This window comes from Chiloscyllium plagiosum, unplaced genomic scaffold, assembly GCF_037043375.1.
Source record: "Chiloscyllium plagiosum isolate Xiang-an unplaced genomic scaffold, Cpla_swu_hap1 HiC_scaffold_3, whole genome shotgun sequence".
Taxonomy (NCBI): Eukaryota; Metazoa; Chordata; class Chondrichthyes; order Orectolobiformes; family Hemiscylliidae; genus Chiloscyllium; species Chiloscyllium plagiosum.
Genome location: NW_028270141.1, coordinates 159,186,259 through 159,205,280, shown reverse-complemented (window position 1 = coordinate 159,205,280; position 19,022 = coordinate 159,186,259). Strand labels below are relative to the sequence as shown.

Genomic DNA, 19,022 nt, shown 5'->3' with positions numbered 1-19,022 from the left:
CAGTGAGGGATCAGTACAGGTGCTCAGTCAGTGGGGGAGCAGTACAGGTGCTCGGTCAGTGAGGGATCAGTACAGGCGCTGAGTCTGTGAGGGAACAGTCCAGGCGCTCAGTCTGTGAGGGACCAGTACAGGCGCTCAGTCTGTGAGGGGCCAGTACAGGTGATCAGACTGTGAGGGACCAGTACAGACGCTCAGTCTGTGAGGGAACAGTACAGGTGATCAGACTGTGAGGGTCCAATACAGGCGCTCAGTCTGTGAGGGACCAGTACAGGCGCTCAGTCTGTGAGGGGCCAGTACAGGTGATCAGACTGTGAGGGACCAGTACAGGTGCTCAGTCAGTGAGGGAACAGTACAGGTGATCAGACTGTGAGGGACCAGTACGGGTGCTCAGTCTGTGAGGGATCAGTACTGGGGCTCAGTCTGTGAGGGACCAGTACAGGGGCTCAGTCAGTGAGGGATCAGTACAGGTGCTCAGTCTGTGAGGGAACAGACTGTGAGGGACCAGTACAGGTGCTCAGTCTGTGAGGGAACAGTACAGGTGATCAGACTGTGAGGGACCAGTACGGGTGCTCAGTCAGTGAGGGATCAGTACAGGTGATCAGACTGTGACGGACCAGTACGGGTGCTCAGTCTGTGAGGGATCAGTACAGGTGATCAGACTGTGAGGGACCAGTACAGGTGCTCAGTCTGTGAGGGAACAGTACACGTGCTCAGTCAGTGAGGGATCAGTACAGCTGCTCAGTCAGTGAGGGAACAGTACAGGTGATCAGACTGTGAGGGACCAGCACAGGTGATCAGACTGTGAGGGACCAGTACAGACGCTCAGTCTGTGAGGGAACAGTACAGGTGATCAGACTGTGAGGGACCAGTACAGGTGCTCAGTCTGTGAGGGATCAGTACAGGTGATCAGACTGTGAGGGACCAGTACAGGTGCTCAGTCAGTGAGGGATCAGTATAGGTGCTCAGTCAGTGAGGGATCAGTACAGGTGCTCAGTCAGTGAGGGATCAGTACAGGTGCTCAGTCAGTGAGGGATCAGTACAGGTGCTCAGTCAGTGAGGGATCAGTACAGGTGCTCAGTCTGTGAGGGATCAGTACAGGTGCTCAGTCAGTGGGGGACCAGTACAGGTGATCAGACTGTGAGGGACCAGTACAGGTGCTCAGTCTGTGAGGGAACAGTACAGGTGATCAGACTGTGAGGGACCAGTACAGGTGCTCAGTCTGTGAGGGATCAGTACAGGTGCTCAGTCTGTGAGGGATCGTACAGACGCTCAGTCAATGAGGGATCAGTACAGGTGATCAGACTGTGAGGGACCAGTACAGGTGCTCAGTCTGTGAGGGATCAGTACAGACGCTCAGTCAGTGAGGGATCGTACAGACGCTCAGTCAATGAGGGATCAGTACAGGTGATCAGACTGTGAGGGACCAGTACAGGTGCTCAGTCAGTGAGGGATCAGTACAGGCGCTCAGTCTGTGAGGGAACAGTAAAGGTGATCAGTCTGTGAGGGGCCAGTACAGGCGCTCAGTCTGTGAGGGACCAGTACAGACGCTCAGTCTGTGAGGGAACAGTACAGGTGATCAGTCTGTGAGGGGCCAGTACAGGTGCTCAGTCAGTGAGGGATCAGTACAGACGCTCAGTCTGTGAGGGATCAGTACAGGTGCTCAGTCTGTGAGGGACCAGTACAGACGCTCAGTCAATGAGGGATCAGTACAGGTGATCAGACTGTGAGGGACCAGTACAGGTGCTCAGTCAGTGAGGGATCAGTACAGGCGCTCAGTCTGTGAGGGAACAGTAAAGGTGATCAGTCTGTGAGGGGCCAGTACAGGCGCTCAGTCTGTGAGGGACCAGTACAGACACTCAGTCTGTGAGGTAACAGTACAGGTGATCAGTCTGTGAGGGGCCAGTACAGGTGCTCAGTCAGTGAGGGATCAGTACAGACGCTCAGTCAGTGAGGGATCAGTACAGGTGCTCAGTCTGTGAGGGATCAGTACAGGTGCTCAGTCAGTGGGGGACCAGTACAGGTGATCAGACTGTGAGGGACCAGTACAGGTGTTCAGTCTGTGAGGGAACAGTACAGGTGATCAGACTGTGAGGGACCAGTACAGGTGCTCAGTCTGTGAGGGATCAGTACAGGTGCTCAGTCAGTGAGGGATCGTACAGACGCTCAGTCAATGAGGGATCAGTACAGGTGATCAGACTGTGAGGGACCACTACAGGTGCTCAGTCTGTGAGGGGCCAGTACAGGTGCTCAGTCTGTGAGGGACCAGTACAGGTGCTCAGTCTGTGAGGGACCAGTACAGACGCTCAGTCAGTGAGGGATCAGTACAGGCGCTGAGTCTGTGAGGGAACAGTCCAGGCGCTCAGTCTGTGAGGGACCAGTACAGGCGCTCAGTCTGTGAGGGGCCAGTACAGGTGATCAGACTGTGAGGGACCAGTACAGACGCTCAGTCTGTGAGGGAACAGTACAGGTGATCAGACTGTGAGGGTCCAATACAGGCGCTCAGTCTGTGAGGGACCAGTACAGGCGCTCAGTCTGTGAGGGGCCAGTACAGGTGATCAGACTGTGAGGGACCAGTACAGGTGCTCAGTCAGTGAGGGAACAGTACAGGTGATCAGACTGTGAGGGACCAGTACGGGTGCTCAGTCTGTGAGGGATCAGTACTGGGGCTCAGTCTGTGAGGGACCAGTACAGGGGCTCAGTCAGTGAGGGATCAGTACAGGTGCTCAGTCTGTGAGGGAACAGACTGTGAGGGACCAGTACAGGTGCTCAGTCTGTGAGGGAACAGTACAGGTGATCAGACTGTGAGGGACCAGTACGGGTGCTCAGTCAGTGAGGGATCAGTACAGGTGATCAGACTGTGACGGACCAGTACGGGTGCTCAGTCTGTGAGGGATCAGTACAGGTGATCAGACTGTGAGGGACCAGTACAGGTGCTCAGTCTGTGAGGGAACAGTACACGTGCTCAGTCAGTGAGGGATCAGTACAGCTGCTCAGTCAGTGAGGGAACAGTACAGGTGATCAGACTGTGAGGGACCAGCACAGGTGATCAGACTGTGAGGGACCAGTACAGGTGATCAGTCTGTGAGGGACCAGTACAGACGCTCAGTCTGTGAGGGAACAGTACAGGTGATCAGACTGTGAGGGACCAGTACAGGTGCTCAGTCAGTGAGGGATCAGTCTCGGTGCTCAGTCAGTGAGGGATCAGTACAGGTGCTCAGTCAGTGAGGGATCAGTCTCGGTGCTCAGTGAGTGAGGGATCAGTACAGGTGCTCAGTCAGTGAGGGATCAGTACAGGTGCTCAGTCAGTGAGGGATCAGTACAGGTGCTCAGTCAGTGAGGGATCAGTACAGGTGCTCAGTCTGTGAGGGATCAGTACAGGTGCTCAGTCAGTGGGGGACCAGTACAGGTGATCAGACTGTGAGGGACCAGTACAGGTGCTCAGTCTGTGAGGGAACAGTACAGGTGATCAGACTGTGAGGGACCAGTACAGGTGCTCAGTCTGTGAGGGTTCAGTACAGGTGCTCAGTCTGTGAGGGATCGTACAGACGCTCAGTCAATGAGGGATCAGTACAGGTGATCAGACTGTGAGGGACCAGTACAGGTGCTCAGTCTGTGAGGGATCAGTACAGACGCTCAGTCAGTGAGGGATCGTACAGACGCTCAGTCAATGAGGGATCAGTACAGGTGATCAGACTGTGAGGGACCAGTACAGGTGCTCAGTCAGTGAGGGATCAGTACAGGCGCTCAGTCTGTGAGGGAACAGTAAAGGTGATCAGTCTGTGAGGGGCCAGTACAGGCGCTCAGTCTGTGAGGGACCAGTACAGACGCTCAGTCTGTGAGGGAACAGTACAGGTGATCAGTCTGTGAGGGGCCAGTACAGGTGCTCAGTCAGTGAGGGATCAGTACAGACGCTCAGTCTGTGAGGGATCAGTACAGGTGCTCAGTCTGTGAAGGACCAGTACAGACGCTCAGTCAATGAGGGATCAGTACAGGTGATCAGACTGTGAGGGACCAGTACAGGTGCTCAGTCAGTGAGGGATCAGTACAGGCGCTCAGTCTGTGAGGGAACAGTAAAGGTGATCAGTCTGTGAGGGGCCAGTACAGGCGCTCAGTCTGTGAGGGACCAGTACAGACACTCAGTCTGTGAGGGAACAGTACAGGTGATCAGTCTGTGAGGGGCCAGTACAGGTGCTCAGTCAGTGAGGGATCAGTACAGACGCTCAGTCAGTGAGGGATCAGTACAGGTGCTCAGTCTGTGAGGGATCAGTACAGGTGCTCAGTCAGTGGGGGACCAGTACAGGTGATCAGACTGTGAGGGACCAGTACAGGTGCTCAGTCTGTGAGGGAACAGTACAGGTGATCAGACTGTGAGGGACCAGTACAGGTGCTCAGTCTGTGAGGGATCAGTACAGGTGCTCAGTCAGTGAGGGATCGTACAGACGCTCAGTCAATGAGGGATCAGTACAGGTGATCAGACTGTGAGGGACCACTACAGGTGCTCAGTCTGTGAGGGGCCAGTACAGGTGCTCAGTCTGTGAGGGACCAGTACAGGTGCTCAGTCTGTGAGGGACCAGTACAGATGCTCAGTCAGTGAGGGATCAGTACAGGTGCTCAGTCAGTGGGGGACCAGTACAGGTGCTCAGTCAGTGAGGGACCAGTACAGGTGCTCAGTCAGTGAGGGATCAGTACAGGTGTTCAGTCTGTGAGGGAACAGTACAGGCGCTCAGTCTGTGAGGGAACAGTACAGGCGCTCAGTCTGTGAGGGAACAGTACAGGTGCTCAGTCTGTGAGGGACCAGTACAGGTGCTCAGTCAGTGAGGGATCAGTACAGGCGCTCAGTCTGTGAGGGAACAGTAAAGGTGATCAGTCTGTGAGGGGCCAGTACAGGCGCTCAGTCTGTGAGGGACCAGTACAGACGCTCAGTCTGTGAGGGAACAGTACAGGTGATCAGTCTGTGAGGGGCCAGTACAGGTGCTCAGTCAGTGAGGGATCAGTACAGACGCTCAGTCAGTGAGGGATCAGTACAGGTGCTCAGTCTGTGAGGGATCAGTACAGGTGCTCAGTCTGTGAGGGACCAGTACAGGGGCTCAGTCAGTGAGGGATCAGTACAGGTGCTCAGTCTGTGAGGGACCAGTACAGACGCTCAGTCAGTGAGGGATCAGTACAGGTGCTCAGTCAGTGGGGGAGCAGTACAGGTGCTCAGTCAGTGAGGGATCAGTACAGGCGCTGAGTCTGTGAGGGAACAGTACAGGCGCACAGTCTGTGAGGGACCAGTACAGGCGCTCAGTCTGTGAGGGGCCAGTACAGGTGATCAGACTGTGAGGGACCAGTACAGACGCTCAGTCTGTGAGGAAACAGTACAGGTGATCAGACTGTGAGGGTCCAATACAGGCGCTCAGTCTGTGAGGGACCAGTACAGGCGCTCAGTCTGTGAGGGGCCAGTACAGGTGATCAGACTGTGAGGGACCAGTACAGACGCTCAGTCTGTGAGGGAACAGTACAGGTGATCAGACTGTGAGGGACCAGTACGGGTGCTCAGTCTGTGAGGGATCAGTACTGGGGCTCAGTCTGTGAGGGACCAGTACAGGGGCTCAGTCAGTGAGGGATCAGTACAGGTGCTCAGTCTGTGGGGGAACAGAGTGTGAGGGACCAGTACAGGTGATCAGACTGTGAGGGACCAGTACAGGTGATCAGACTGTGAGGGACCAGTACAGGTGATCAGACTGTGAGGGACCAGTACAGACGCTCAGTCTGTGAGGGAACAGTACAGGTGATCAGACTGTGAGGGACCAGTACAGGTGCTCAGTCTGTGAGGGAACAGTACAGGTGATCAGACTGTGAGGGACCAGTACGGGTGCTCAGTCAGTGAGGGATCAGTACAGGTGATCAGACTGTGACGGACCAGTACGGGTGCTCAGTCTGTGAGGGATCAGTACAGGTGATCAGACTGTGAGGGACCAGTACAGGTGCTCAGTCTGTGAGGGAACAGTACAGGTGCTCAGTCAGTGAGGGATCAGTACAGGTGCTCAGTCAGTGAGGGAACAGTACAGGTGATCAGACTGTGAGGGAACAGTACAGGTGATCAGACTGTGAGGGACCAGTACAGGTGATCAGACTGTGAGGGACCAGTACAGGTGATCAGTCTGTGAGGGACCAGTACAGACGCTCAGTCTGTGAGGGAACAGTACAGGTGATCAGACTGTGAGGGACCAGTACAGGTGCTCAGTCTGTGAGGGATCAGTACAGGTGCTCAGTCAGTGAGGGATCAGTACAGGTGCTCAGTCAGTGAGGGATCAGTACAGGTGCTCAGTCTGTGAGGGATCAGTACAGGTGCTCAGTCAGTGGGGGACCAGTACAGGTGATCAGACTGTGGGGGACCAGTACAGGTGCTCAGTCTGTGAGAGAACAGTACAGGTGATCAGACTGTGAGGGACCAGTACAGGTGCTCAGTCTGTGAGGGATCAGTACAGGTGCTCAGTCAGTGAGGGATCGTACAGACGCTCAGTCCATGAGGGATCAGTACAGGTGATCAGACTGTGAGGGACCAGTACAGGTGCTCAGTCTGTGAGGGATCAGTACAGACGCTCAGTCAGTGAGGGATCGTACAGACGCTCAGTCAATGAGGGATCAGTACAGGTGATCAGACTGTGAGGGACCAGTACAGGTGCTCAGTCAGTGAGGGATCAGTACAGGCGCTCAGTCTGTGAGGGAACAGTAAAGGTGATCAGTCTGTGAGGGGCCAGTACAGGCGCTCAGTCTGTGAGGGACCAGTACAGACGCTCAGTCTGTGAGGGAACAGTACAGGTGATCAGTCTGTGAGGGGCCAGTACAGGTGCTCAGTCAGTGAGGGATCAGTACAGACGCTCAGTCTGTGAGGGATCAGTACAGGTGCTCAGTCTGTGAGGGACCAGTACAGACGCTCAGTCAATGAGGGATCAGTACAGGTGATCAGACTGTGAGGGACCAGTACAGGTGCTCAGTCAGTGAGGGATCAGTACAGGCGCTCAGTCTGTGAGGGAACAGTACAGGTGATCAGTCTGTGAGGGGCCAGTACAGGCGCTCAGTCTGTGAGGGACCAGTCCAGACACTCAGTCTGTGAGGGAACAGTACAGGTGATCAGTCTGTGAGGGGCCAGTACAGGTGCTCAGTCAGTGAGGGATCAGTACAGACGCTCAGTCAGTGAGGGATCAGTACAGGTGCTCAGTCTGTGAGGGATCAGTACAGGTGCTCAGTCAGTGGGGGACCAGTACAGGTGATCAGACTGTGAGGGACCAGTACAGGTGCTCAGTCTGTGAAGGAACAGTACAGGTGATCAGACTGTGAGGGACCAGTACAGGTGCTCAGTCTGTGAGGGATCAGTACAGGCGCTCAGTCAATGAGGGATCAGTACAGGTGATCAGACTGTGAGGGACCAGTACAGGTGCTCAGTCTGTGAGGGGCCAGTACAGGTGCTCAGTCTGTGAGGGATCAGTACAGGTGATCAGACTGTGAGGGACCAGTACAGACGCTCAGTCTGTGAGGGGCCAGTACAGGTGCTCAGTCTGTGAGGGACCAGTACAGGTGCTCAGTCTGTGAGGGACCAGTACAGACGCTCAGTCAGTGAGGGATCAGTACAGGTGCTCAGTCAGTGAGGGATCAGTACAGGTGCTCAGTCTGTGAGGGACCAGTACAGGCGCTCAGTCAGTGGGGGACCAGTACAGGTGCTCAGTCAGTGAGGGACCAGTACAGGTGCTCAGTCAGTGAGGGACCAGTACAGGTGCTCAGTCAGTGAGGGACCAGTACAAGCGCTCAGTCTGTGAGGGAACAGTACAGGCGCTCAGTCTGTGAGGGACCAGTACAGGCGCTCAGTCTGTGAGGGAACAATACAGGCGCTCAGTCTGTGAGGGATCAGTACAGGTGCTCAGTCTGTGAGGGATCAGTAGAGGTGATCAGACTGTGAGGGACCAGCACAGACGCTCAGTCTGTGAGGGGCCAGTACAGGTGCTCAGTCTGTGAGGGACCAGTACAGGTGCTCAGTCTGTGAGGGACCAGTACAGACGCTCAGTCAGTGAGGGATCAGTACAGGTGCTCAGTCAGTGAGGGATCAGTACAGGCGCTCAGTCTGTGAGGGACCAGTACAGGCGCTCAGTCAGTGGGGGACCAGTACAGGTGCTCAGTCAGTGAGGGACCAGTACAGGTGCTCAGTCAGTGAGGGACCAGTACAGGTGCTCAGTCAGTGAGGGACCAGTACAGGTGCTCAGTCAGTGAGGGACCAGTACAGGCGCTCAGTCTGTGAGGGAACAGTACAGGCGCTCAGTCTGTGAGGGAACAGTACAGGCGCTCAGTCTGTGAGGGACCAGTACAGGCGCTCAGTCTGTGAGTGGCCAGTACAGGTGATCAGACTGTGAGGGACCAGTACAGGTGATCAGACTGTGAGGGTCCAGTACAGGTGCCCAGTCTGTGAGGGGCCAGTACAGGTGCTCAGTCTGTGAGGGACCAGTACAGGTGCTCAGTCTGTGAGGGACCAGTACAGGTGCTCAGTCTGTGAGGGACCAGTACAGGTGATCAGACTGTGAGGGACCAGTACAGACGCCCAGTCTGTGAGGGAACAGTACAGATGCTCAGTCTGTGAGGGAACAGTACAGGTGATCAGACGGTGAGGGACCAGTACAGGTGCTCAGTCAGTGAGGGATCAGTACAGGGGCTCAGTCTGTGAGTGATCAGTACAGGGGCTCAGTCAGTGAGGGACCAGTACAGGCGCTCAGTCTGTGAGGGACCAGTACAGGTGATCAGACTGTGAGGGACCAGTACGGGTGCTCAGTCAGTGAGGGATCAGTACAGGTGCTCAGTCTGCGAGGGATCAGTACAGGGGCTCAGTCTGTGAGGGACCAGTACAGGGGCTCAGTCTGTGAGGGATCAGTACAGGCCCTTGGTAACCTACCTTGTGGGAAGAAGAATGCAGATAGCCAGAAGGAATACGGTTCTGGGCGGTCGATCTCCTGAAGCTCACTCGCCTTTTTCGAGGGTAATTTCAGAGTTTTCCCAGAGGAGATCCTGTTGAGCATTAAGATGAGGATGCGGTTAAATGCAGGATGTGCCCTGTATCCTTAGGTTACGAAGTAGCCACCAGAGCAAATGAGATTTACATTTGAGAGTGGAGAAAGTTGGATCAGATTTGGGAGAGAAACCAGGAGATCAGGGAGATGGGGATCGGACAGTGGGGTAATCACTGGGGATCTGGGGGATGGGGATCTGGTAGTGGAGTGATCACTGGGGATCTGGGGGATGGGGATCTGGTAGTGGAGTGATCACTGGGGATCTGGGGGATGGAGATCTGGTAGTGGAGTGATCACTGGGGATCTAGGGGATGGGGATCTGGTAGTGAAGTGATCACTGGGGATCCGGGAGATGGGGATCTGGTAGTGGAGTGATCACTGGGGATCTGGGGGATGGGGATCTGGTAGTGAAGTGATCACTGGGGATCTGGGGGATGGGGACCTAGTCGTGGAGTGATCACTGGGGATCTGGGGGATGGGGATCTGCTCGTGGAGTGATCACTGGGGATCTGGGGGATGGGGATCTGGTCGTGGAGTGATCACTGGGAATCTGGGAGATGGGGATCTGGTTGTGGAGTGATCACTGGGGATCCGGGGGATGGGGATCTGGTCGTGGAGTGATCACTGGGGATCCGGGGGGTGGGGATCTGGTCGTGGAGTGATCACTGGGGATCCGGGGGATGGGGATCTGGTCGTGGAGTGATCACTGGGGATCCGGGGGATGGGGATCTGGTAGTGGAGTGATCACTGGGGATCTGGCTGCGTGTACCTTTTCTGAGCAGTTGCAGTAAATTGCCTTGACCAGGTCCTGAAGAAATTCACCCGCTCAACCAGGTCATCAATCCAGGAGGCCAGGGGTTTGCAGGATTCATAGGAATGTTGCTGCATGGGAAGAGAACGGAATTCACACCCAAACGGGAAGCATTACTCAAAACAAATACCCCCCTTCATATCCTATCAATGTTTGTGTTGTCGTCTCCCTTCAGTGGGGAAGCTGTCCATTGCCACCATCCGGGCCAAACCCTTCCGTTAACTCAACCAAACTCCCAGAAAAGCTTCCCCCAGCTCGGAATCTGTCAAACCATGAGTGTCACAGTACTCCCCAAATTCCACTATTTAAAGAGAAAATAACAATTTTAATTTTTAACTCCAAAACAGAACATTAAACAACAACTATTTCCGACTCCATGCCTCCCTCTTTGCAAGGCCTTGTTATCTCCCTCCCACTCCCTAACAATCTGCCAATCCAGTAAAGCCCCTGCTCCATTTACAGCGAATCAATTTCCGAAACCATCTCGGGTGTCGATCCTCCTCTGTTTGGAGAGTCCCCTGGGATCGTCTATGGTCACCTACTACAAAGATGTTCCATATGATAAAGGTACCTTTGGTAGAGAGTGTTTTCAATAGCAGTTTCTCTCTCTCTCTCTTTCCCGAGATGGACCTCTCTCGCTGGCTAACTCTCAAAACGCCGGGTTTTTTCATACCCCAATCATCGGATCGTTTCATTGGTTCAATGTTGTTACAACAGTAAAATTCAAATTCGATTGGGTTTTTCTATCCTGGGGCATAATTTAAACTGATTGGTGAAATTTAAAGTGTTGTGGAAACAGCTGAATGTTCCATATTTTCAGCTTTGCAGTGTACTCTGAGACTGTTAGTCAGTCACACGACAGGTGCCTGCAACATCTCAGCATAAAACAGTTTTCAGGGTACAGCACACACCTTCAATTTCATAACTCATTGGGTGCACACCAACTCATTGGGTACACACCTATCCCTGTAACACTCATTTCCCATGGCTAACCCACACATCTGGGCAGGAAACTGGAGCATCCAGAGGAAATCCATGCAGACACAGGGAGAACATGCAAACTCTACACAGACAGTCACCCACGGCTGGAATCGAACCTGGGTTTTTCATACAGTAAGATAGCAGTGCTAACAACAGAGCCAGCAGGTACATACCTGTGTGGCACACACTCCTACACAGCTGACATGTCCTGAGGTACACGTTATGATTCCAAGCCTGTTGAAATCTGGGCTAGACTTTCTGTAATGTCCATTAGAGTCCAGCAGATTCTCATCGCTGGGCAAAGAATGGGCAGCATTGTACCACCATTCCATCTCATTCAGGGATCCATATAGTCTTCAGCCAAGGCCAGCAAGGGAAGGCCTCATCCTCCAGGAACCAAGCTTCGGAGGCAACAGGCTCCCTGAACAGATTGGAATATGAGAGCACTCGAGAAAAACCGCATCATGGCAGCTGTAGGTGGTGAAGATGGAGTGTGGCTATTGATCGAAGTGATGGAAGTACCCTTTACTCCATGGTACAGTGGGACTCTGACTGGCATGTGTGGACAGGCACCAGGAGGACACCACTGAGGGTCCTGACTTCACCACAGATCCCATCACCAGGGAAACACAGGGATAGAACATAGAACCTAGAACATAGAACAGTACAGCACAGAACAGGCCCTTCAGCCCATGATGTTGTGCCAACCATTGATCCTCATGTATGCACCCTCAAATTTCTGTGACCATATGCATGTCCAGCAGTCTCTTAAATGTCCCCAATGACCTTGCTTCCACAACTGCTGTTGGCAACGCATTCCATGCTCTCACAACTCTGTGTAAACAACCCGCCTCTGACATCCGCTCTATACTTTCCCCCAACCAGCTTAAAACTATGACCCCTCGTGTTAGCCATTTCTGCCCTGGGAAATAGTCTCTGGCTATCGACTCTATCTATGCCTCTCATTATCTTGTATGTCTCAATTAGGTCCCCTCTCCTCCTCCTTTTCTCCAATGAAAAAAGTCCAAGCTCAGTCAATCTCTCTTCATAAGATAAGCCCTCCAGTCCAGGCAGCATCCTGATAAACCTCCTCTGAACCCTCTCCAAATCATCCACATCTTTCCTATAATAGGGCGACCAGAACTGGACACAGTATTCCAAGTGCAGTCTAACCAAAGTTTATAGAGCTGCAACAAGATCTCACGGCTCTTAAACTCAATCCCCCCTGTTAATGAAAGCCAAAACACCATATGGTTTCTTAACAACCCTGTCCACTTGGGTGGCCATTTTAAGGGATCTATGTACCTGCACACCAAGATCCCTCTGTTCCTCCACACTGCCAAGAATCCTATCCTTAATCCTGTACTCACCTTTAAATTCAACCTTCCAAAATGCATCACTTCGCATTTATCCAGGTTGAACTCCATCTGCCACCTCTCAGCCCATCTCTGCATCCTGTCAATGTCCCGCTGCAGCCTACAACAGTCCTCTATACTGTCAACGACACCTCCAACCTTTGTGTCACCTGCAAACTTGCTGACCCAGCCTTCAATCCCCTCATCCAAGTCATTAATAAAAATTACTAACCCTTATAAAAATTACAAAGGGACGTGGCGGTGTGATCTGGCACAGACCGCAGTGATAACAGCCCTAACACTTTTGTGAGTTGACCATTTCGAGATCCTCTGCAGGTCCCCATTGGCGTCGTGGTAGGAGCTGGTCACATTCCAGTTCAATCCAGCTGGCACCTTGATGGGCACCTGCCCATTCGGGCCAGTGACAATGTCCCTGAACATCCTCAGTCTTGGACCCCTCAGTGATGCAGAGGAAATGATTGATTTTGGTCCTCCTGTCCACCAGGGGGACACACCTCCAGCTGCTGCTAGGCGCGTGTGTGGGTGGGGGGGGTTGTCGCTGGTCCACATCTTGCTGGTCTTTCCTATCTCTACACCTTCACTGCTTTGTAACATCCCAATAAGAACCCCTGCAGTGGACTGGATCCATCAATCATGGATGGAAATGTGTTGCTGGAAAAGCGCAGCAGGTCAGGCAGCATCTAGGGAACAGGAGAATCGACGTTTCGGGCATTAGCCCTTCTTCAGGAAGAAGGGCTAATGCCCGAAACGTCGATTCTCCTGTTCCCTGGATGCTGCCTGACCTGCTGCGCTTTTCCAGCAACACGTTTCCATCTCTGATCTCCAGCATCTGCAGACCTCACTTTCTCCTCATGGATCCATCAATCAGACTGGGTCAGGACAGCTCCTCAGTGATGGGAACAGTCAATATTCCCATGCCTCCCAAAGGATGGCCTGGCATGGTCCTCGATACACTGGGACATGGAGCATGGAGCACTCCAACAAGGGAGAAGCTGCCAGTTTAACTTGGACAGTGGAGACCATGCCAATAATGTCGCAGGGTGAACGTATGACAGTGCGAGTTCTGTCCGAACACTGAGCCCTTCTCTTCCCAGCCCCATTAAAGACATCGCTGTGTAAAAGCAGCCCAAAGTATGAGGGAATGACTCGGTGTGCCTGTGCAGCCAGTCGGTTCTCCCAGGGTTTTCGTGACCGGTGGGGTGGGGGGGGGGGGGGGGGGGGGCGGTGCTACTTTGATCATCGCCTGGACTTTGTGCTGCTTCACTGAGGCTTGTTTGATTTATTCACAGGATGAAGGTGCCACTGGCTGGGCCAGCGTTTATTGCCCATCACTAATTGCCCAGGAGGGCAGCGACGGGTCAGCCCCATCGCTGTGGGTCTGGAGACGAGGAAAGGTTAGCAGATTCCCACCCTAAAGGACATTAGTGAATCTGATGGGTTTTTCCTTCGACTCTTAATTCCAGATTTTAAAATTAAATTGAATTCAAATTCCACCATCAGCCAGGGCAGGAATTGAGCCAAGGTCCGCGGGTTGGAACAGTCCAGTGATAATACCACAGGCCACCAGCTCCTGGGTGAGTAAGGCATCCCCTGGACTCGGATACCCCTGACTGTACAGAGTACCCCAGACGAACAGCCCTAGCCTTGGTTGAAAGTTACTCCCAGTGACTGTGCGCTCTGACGCTGGGGCCTGGTGTTGAAGGTGGAGAGCACAAGGAGCCACCAGTGAGTCTGGGAGAATGGGAAACCGCCTGTCGATGAAGTGAGATGGTGTGTGATTGTGATTCATGTTGTTGTATGTGAATCCATGCAAGGAGACCACCCATCGCTCACTCACTGGAATCCTGGCTCACCCTTTCACCTTCAGTGGGAACATCAGAGCGTTGAGGTTTAACGTCAAGGAGCTAGTCCCTGGCTAACTTTCTCACCATCACCCTTGCTATTCAGTCCTTGGAAGATTAGATTACATTACATTACAGTGTGGAAACAGGCCCTTCGGCCCAACAAGTCCACACCGACCCACTGAGGCGTAACCCACCCATACCCCTACATTTACCCCTTTACCTAACACTACGGGCAATTTAGCATGGCCAATTCACCTGACCTGCATATCTTTGGACTGTGGGAGGAAACCGGAGCACCCGGAGAAAACCCACGCAGACACGGGGAGAATGTGCAAACTCCACACAGTCAGTCGCCTGAGGCGGGAATTGAACCCGGGTCTCTGGCGCTGTGGCTCAAACATTTTGAAAAGACAGACAGAATTCTAAGTGGAGCATGTGAAGGTGCAAGGTAACAGCAGGAGATGAGTGAGAAAGGAACAGGAAGTCAGATGAGTCTGGCAGTAAATGAGGAATGACGAGAATTCGGAAGCACTGGTGGGTGTTGTGGATAGAATTACAGAGTGGCTGCAGTACACAAGGAGGTCACTGTGTGCTGTCATGTCCTCATGTCTCTCTGTACTGAGCTGCAGGACATTCCAGCTGTGGCCCTACTATCTTTGGAAGATGATCCAGCTCCCCCCTCTGACAGTGTTGTTGAGCATTCTCTCAGACAGCGAGCTGCAGATGCTGACGGATCCTTCCAGCCGGCTCTGCTATTCATGGCCGATTGGATTGCAAACGCAAATCCACATGGCTGCCTGTCACCCTTCCTTTGTCACCCAGAATCTCTCGCGATCTGCCTGAAAACTGGTCAGCATCTGTGCCCCACATCTCCATGACCCTCAGACTCTGCTTCCAATGTCAGTTCAGGATGACCATCTGAGAGAGAGAAAAAAATCACTCTCTTTATCTTAAACATACTTATTTCTGACTTCTCCCATATCTATATCTACATCTATATCTACATAAATATCCTGTCAGGATTATAGGCTTCAGTCAAGTTCAATCCTGGTCTGTCCAACAGTTGCATGTTACTGTTTGACCAACATTACTCCTGTTAGATTGCTATGCATAAGGTTTCCCTGTGTCTCGACCAGTCTGCCTGTGTGCTTTAGTAGCTGATTATCTCTATCTCCAATTCCCTGTGGTTTGCAGCCTTTCGGGATTGACTATGACTGAGCAATGCACATTACCTGCCAAAGTTTCGGCATCTTCATACTGAGAAAGGAATTGTAGGTTTCCTCAAGAGTGTCCGTCAGGATCATCTGTCCCTTCACGACGAGGCAGAGGGAGCGCAGTGAGGAACAAACCACTGAGAGCAGCCGATTAAATCGAGAGATCTCCTGCCGCAGGATGACCAGCAGTGCGGAGTTGACCAAGGAATCATAGCCTGGGGAGGAGGAGGCAGCAACAGGGTCAAACTGGTGGCAGTGGGCACAGGGAGCAGCTGGTGAACACTGATCGGGCATGAAGCTGGTCAGACCGTCTTGTCAGGAGGATGTGCAGGAAGCGTGGGAGGGAGACCCAGCCAGGGACACCACATTCACAACAACAGGATGGGGACAGGGGGAATGGGTGGGGGTCGGAGGGATTCTGCAGGCGAAGAATAGCTCAAATTCTCCACAAATCCTGCCTGTCCATCTCTCCCTGTACCACCCTCACCTCCTGCCCATCTCTCCCTGCACCACCCTCACCTCCTGTCCATCTCTCCCTGTACCACCCTCACCTCCTGTCCATCTCTCCCTGTACCACCCTCACCTCCTGCCCATCCCTCCCTGTACCACCCTCACCTCCTGCCCATCCCTCCCTGTACCACCCTCACCTCGTGCCCATCCCTCCCTGTACCACCCTCACCTCCTGCCCATCTCTCCCTGCATCACCCTCACCTCCTGCCCATCCCTCCCTGTACCACCCTCACCTCCTGCCCATCTCTCCCTGTACAACCCTCACCTCCTGCCCATCTCTCCCTGTACCACCCTCACCTCCTGCCCATCCCTCCCTGTACCACCCTCACCTCCTGCCCATCCCTCCCTGTACCACCCTCACCTCCTGCCGATCCCTCCCTGTACCACCCTCACCTCCTGCCCATCCCTCCCTGTACCACCCTCACCTCCTGCCCATCCCTCCCTGTACCACCCTCACCTCCTGCCCATCTCTCCCTGTACCACCCTCACCTCCTGCCCATCCCTCCCTGTACCACCCTCACCTCCTGCCCATCCCTCCCTGTACCACCCTCACCTCCTGCCCATCTCTCCCTGTACCACCCTCACCTCCTGCCGATCCCTCCCTGTACCACCCTCACCTCCTGCCCATCCCTCCCTGTACCACCCTCACCTCCTGCCCATCCCTCCCTGTACCACCCTCACCTCCTGTCCATCTCTCCCTGTACCACCCTCACCTCCTGCCCATCCCTCCCTGTACCACCCTCACCTCCTGCCCATCTCTCCCTGTACCACCCACACCTCCTGCCCATCCCTCCCTGTACCACCCTCACCTCCTGCCCATCCCTCCCTGTACCACCCTCACCTCCTGCCCATCCCTCCCTGTACCACCCTCACCTCCTGCCGATCCCTCCCTGTACCACCCTCACCTCCTGCCCATCCCTCCCTGTACCACCCTCACCTCCTGCCCATCTCTCCCTGTACCACCCTCACCTCCTGCCCATCCCTCCCTGTACCACCCTCACCTCCTGCCCATCCCTCCCTGTACCACCCTCACCTCCTGCCCATCCCTCCCTGTACCACCCTCACCTCCTGCCCATCCCTCCCTGTACCACCCTCACCTCCTGCCCATCCCTCCCTGTACCACCCTCACCTCCTGTCCATCTCTCCCTGTACCACCCTCACCTCCTGCCCATCCCTCCCTGTACCACCCTCACCTCCTGCCCATCTCTCCCTGTACCACCCACACCTCCTGCCCATCCCTCCCTGTACCACCCTTACCTCTGCCCATCCCTCCCTGTACCACCCTCACCTCCTGCCCATCCCTCCCTGTACCACCCTCACCTCCTGCCGATCCCTCCCTGTACCACCCTCACCTCCTGCCCATCCCTCCCTGTACCACCCTCACCTCCTGCCCATCTCTCCCTGTACAACCCTCACCTCCTGTCCATCTCTCCCTGCATCACCCTCACCTCCTGCCCATCTCTCCCTGTACCACCCTCACCTCCTGTCCATCTCTCCCTGTACCACCCTCACCTCCTGCCCATCTCTCCCTGTACCACCCTCACCTCCTGCCCATTTCTCCCTGTACCACCCTCACCTCCTGCCCATCTCTGCCTGTACCACCCTCACCCCCATCTATCTCTCCCTGTACAACCCTCACCTCTTCCCATTTCTCCCTGTACCACCCTCACCTCCTGCCCATCTCTCCCTGTAGCACCCTCACCTCCTGCCATCTCTCCCTGTATCACCCTCACCTCCTGCCATTTCTCCCTGTACCACCCTCACTTCCTGCCCATCCCTCCCTGTACCACCCTCACCTCCTGTCCATCTCTCTCTGTTCCAGCCTCAGCTACTGTCCATCTCTCGCTGTACCACCCTCACCTCCTGTCCATCTCTCGCTGTACCACCCTCACCTCCTGTCCATCTCTCCCTGTACCACCCTCACCTCCTGTCCATCTCTCTCTGTTCCAGCCTCAGCTACTGTCCATCTCTCCCTGTACCACCCTCACCTCCTGCCCATCCCTCCCTGTACCACCCTCACCTCCTGCCCATCCCTCCTTGTACCACCCTCATCTCCTGTCCATCTCTCCCTGTACCACCCTCACCTCCTGCCCATCCCTCCCTGTACCACCCTCACCTCCTGTCCATCTTCCCCTGAACCACCCTCACCACCTGTCCATCTCTCTGTACCACCCCACCTCCTGCCCATCTCTCGCTGTACCACCCTCACCTCCTGTCCATCTCTCTCTGTTCCAGCCTCAGCTACTGTCCATCTCTCTCTGTACCACCCTCACCTCCTGTCCATCTCTCCCTGTTCCACCTTCACCTCCTGCCCATCCCTCCCTGTACCACCCTCACCTCCTGTCCATCTCTCCCTGTACCACCCACACCTCCTGCCCATCCCTCCCTTTACCACCCTCACCTCCTGCCCATCTCTCCCTGTACCACCCTCACCTCCTGCTCATCCCTCCCTGTACCACCCTCACCTCCTGCCTATCTCTCCCTTTACCACCCTCACCTCCTGCCCATCTCTCCCTTTACCACCCTCACCTCCTGCCAATCTCTCCCTGTATCACTCTCACCTCCTGCCCATCTCTCCCTGTACCACCCTCACCTCCTGCCCATCTCTCCCTGTACCACCCTCACCTCCTGTCCTTCTCTCCCTGTACCAGCCTCACCTCCTGCCCATCCCTCCCTGTACCACCCTCACCTCCTGCCCATCTCTCCCTTTACCACTCTCACCTCCTGCCAATCTCACCCTGTATCACTCTCACCTCCCGCTCATCTCTCCCTGTACCACCCTCACCTCCTGCCCATCTCTCCCTGTACCACCCTCAGCTCCTGCCCATCTCTCCCTGAACCACCCTCACCTCCTGCCCATTTCTCCCTGTGCCACCCTCACCTCCTGCCCATCTCTCCCTGTACCACCCTCACCTCCTGCCCATCACTCCCTGTACCACCCTCACCCCCATCTATCTCTCCCTGTACCACCCTCACCTCCTGTCCATCTCTCCCTGTACAACCCTCACCTCCTGTCCATCACTCCCTGTACCACCCTCACCCCCATCTATCTCTCCCTGTACCACCCTCACCTCCTGTCCATCTCTCCCTGAACCACCCTCACCACCAGTCCATCTCTCTCTGTAACACCCTCACCTCCTGTCCATCTCTCCCTGTACCAGCCTCAGCTACTGTCCATCTCTCTCTGTGTCACCCTCACCTCCTGTCCATCTCTCCCTGTACCACCCTCACCACCAGTCCATCTCTCCCTG

At 54.6% G+C, this 19,022-nt stretch overlaps 1 protein-coding gene across 1 annotated transcript in view; it reads right to left on the bottom strand.

The window, feature by feature from the left end:
• Positions 1–19,022, bottom strand: part of LOC122540190 (dynein axonemal heavy chain 6-like) — a 1,075,999-nt gene that overhangs the window by 18,810 nt on the left and 1,038,167 nt on the right. The window contains exons 74-76 of the mRNA XM_087984706.1: positions 15,280–15,476; positions 9,805–9,917; positions 8,921–9,033 (exon numbers count right to left, since the gene is read on the bottom strand). Of these exons, the coding sequence (XP_087840832.1) occupies positions 8,921–9,033; positions 9,805–9,917; positions 15,280–15,476 (423 nt within the window). The remainder of the gene's footprint in view (positions 1–8,920; positions 9,034–9,804; positions 9,918–15,279; positions 15,477–19,022) is intronic.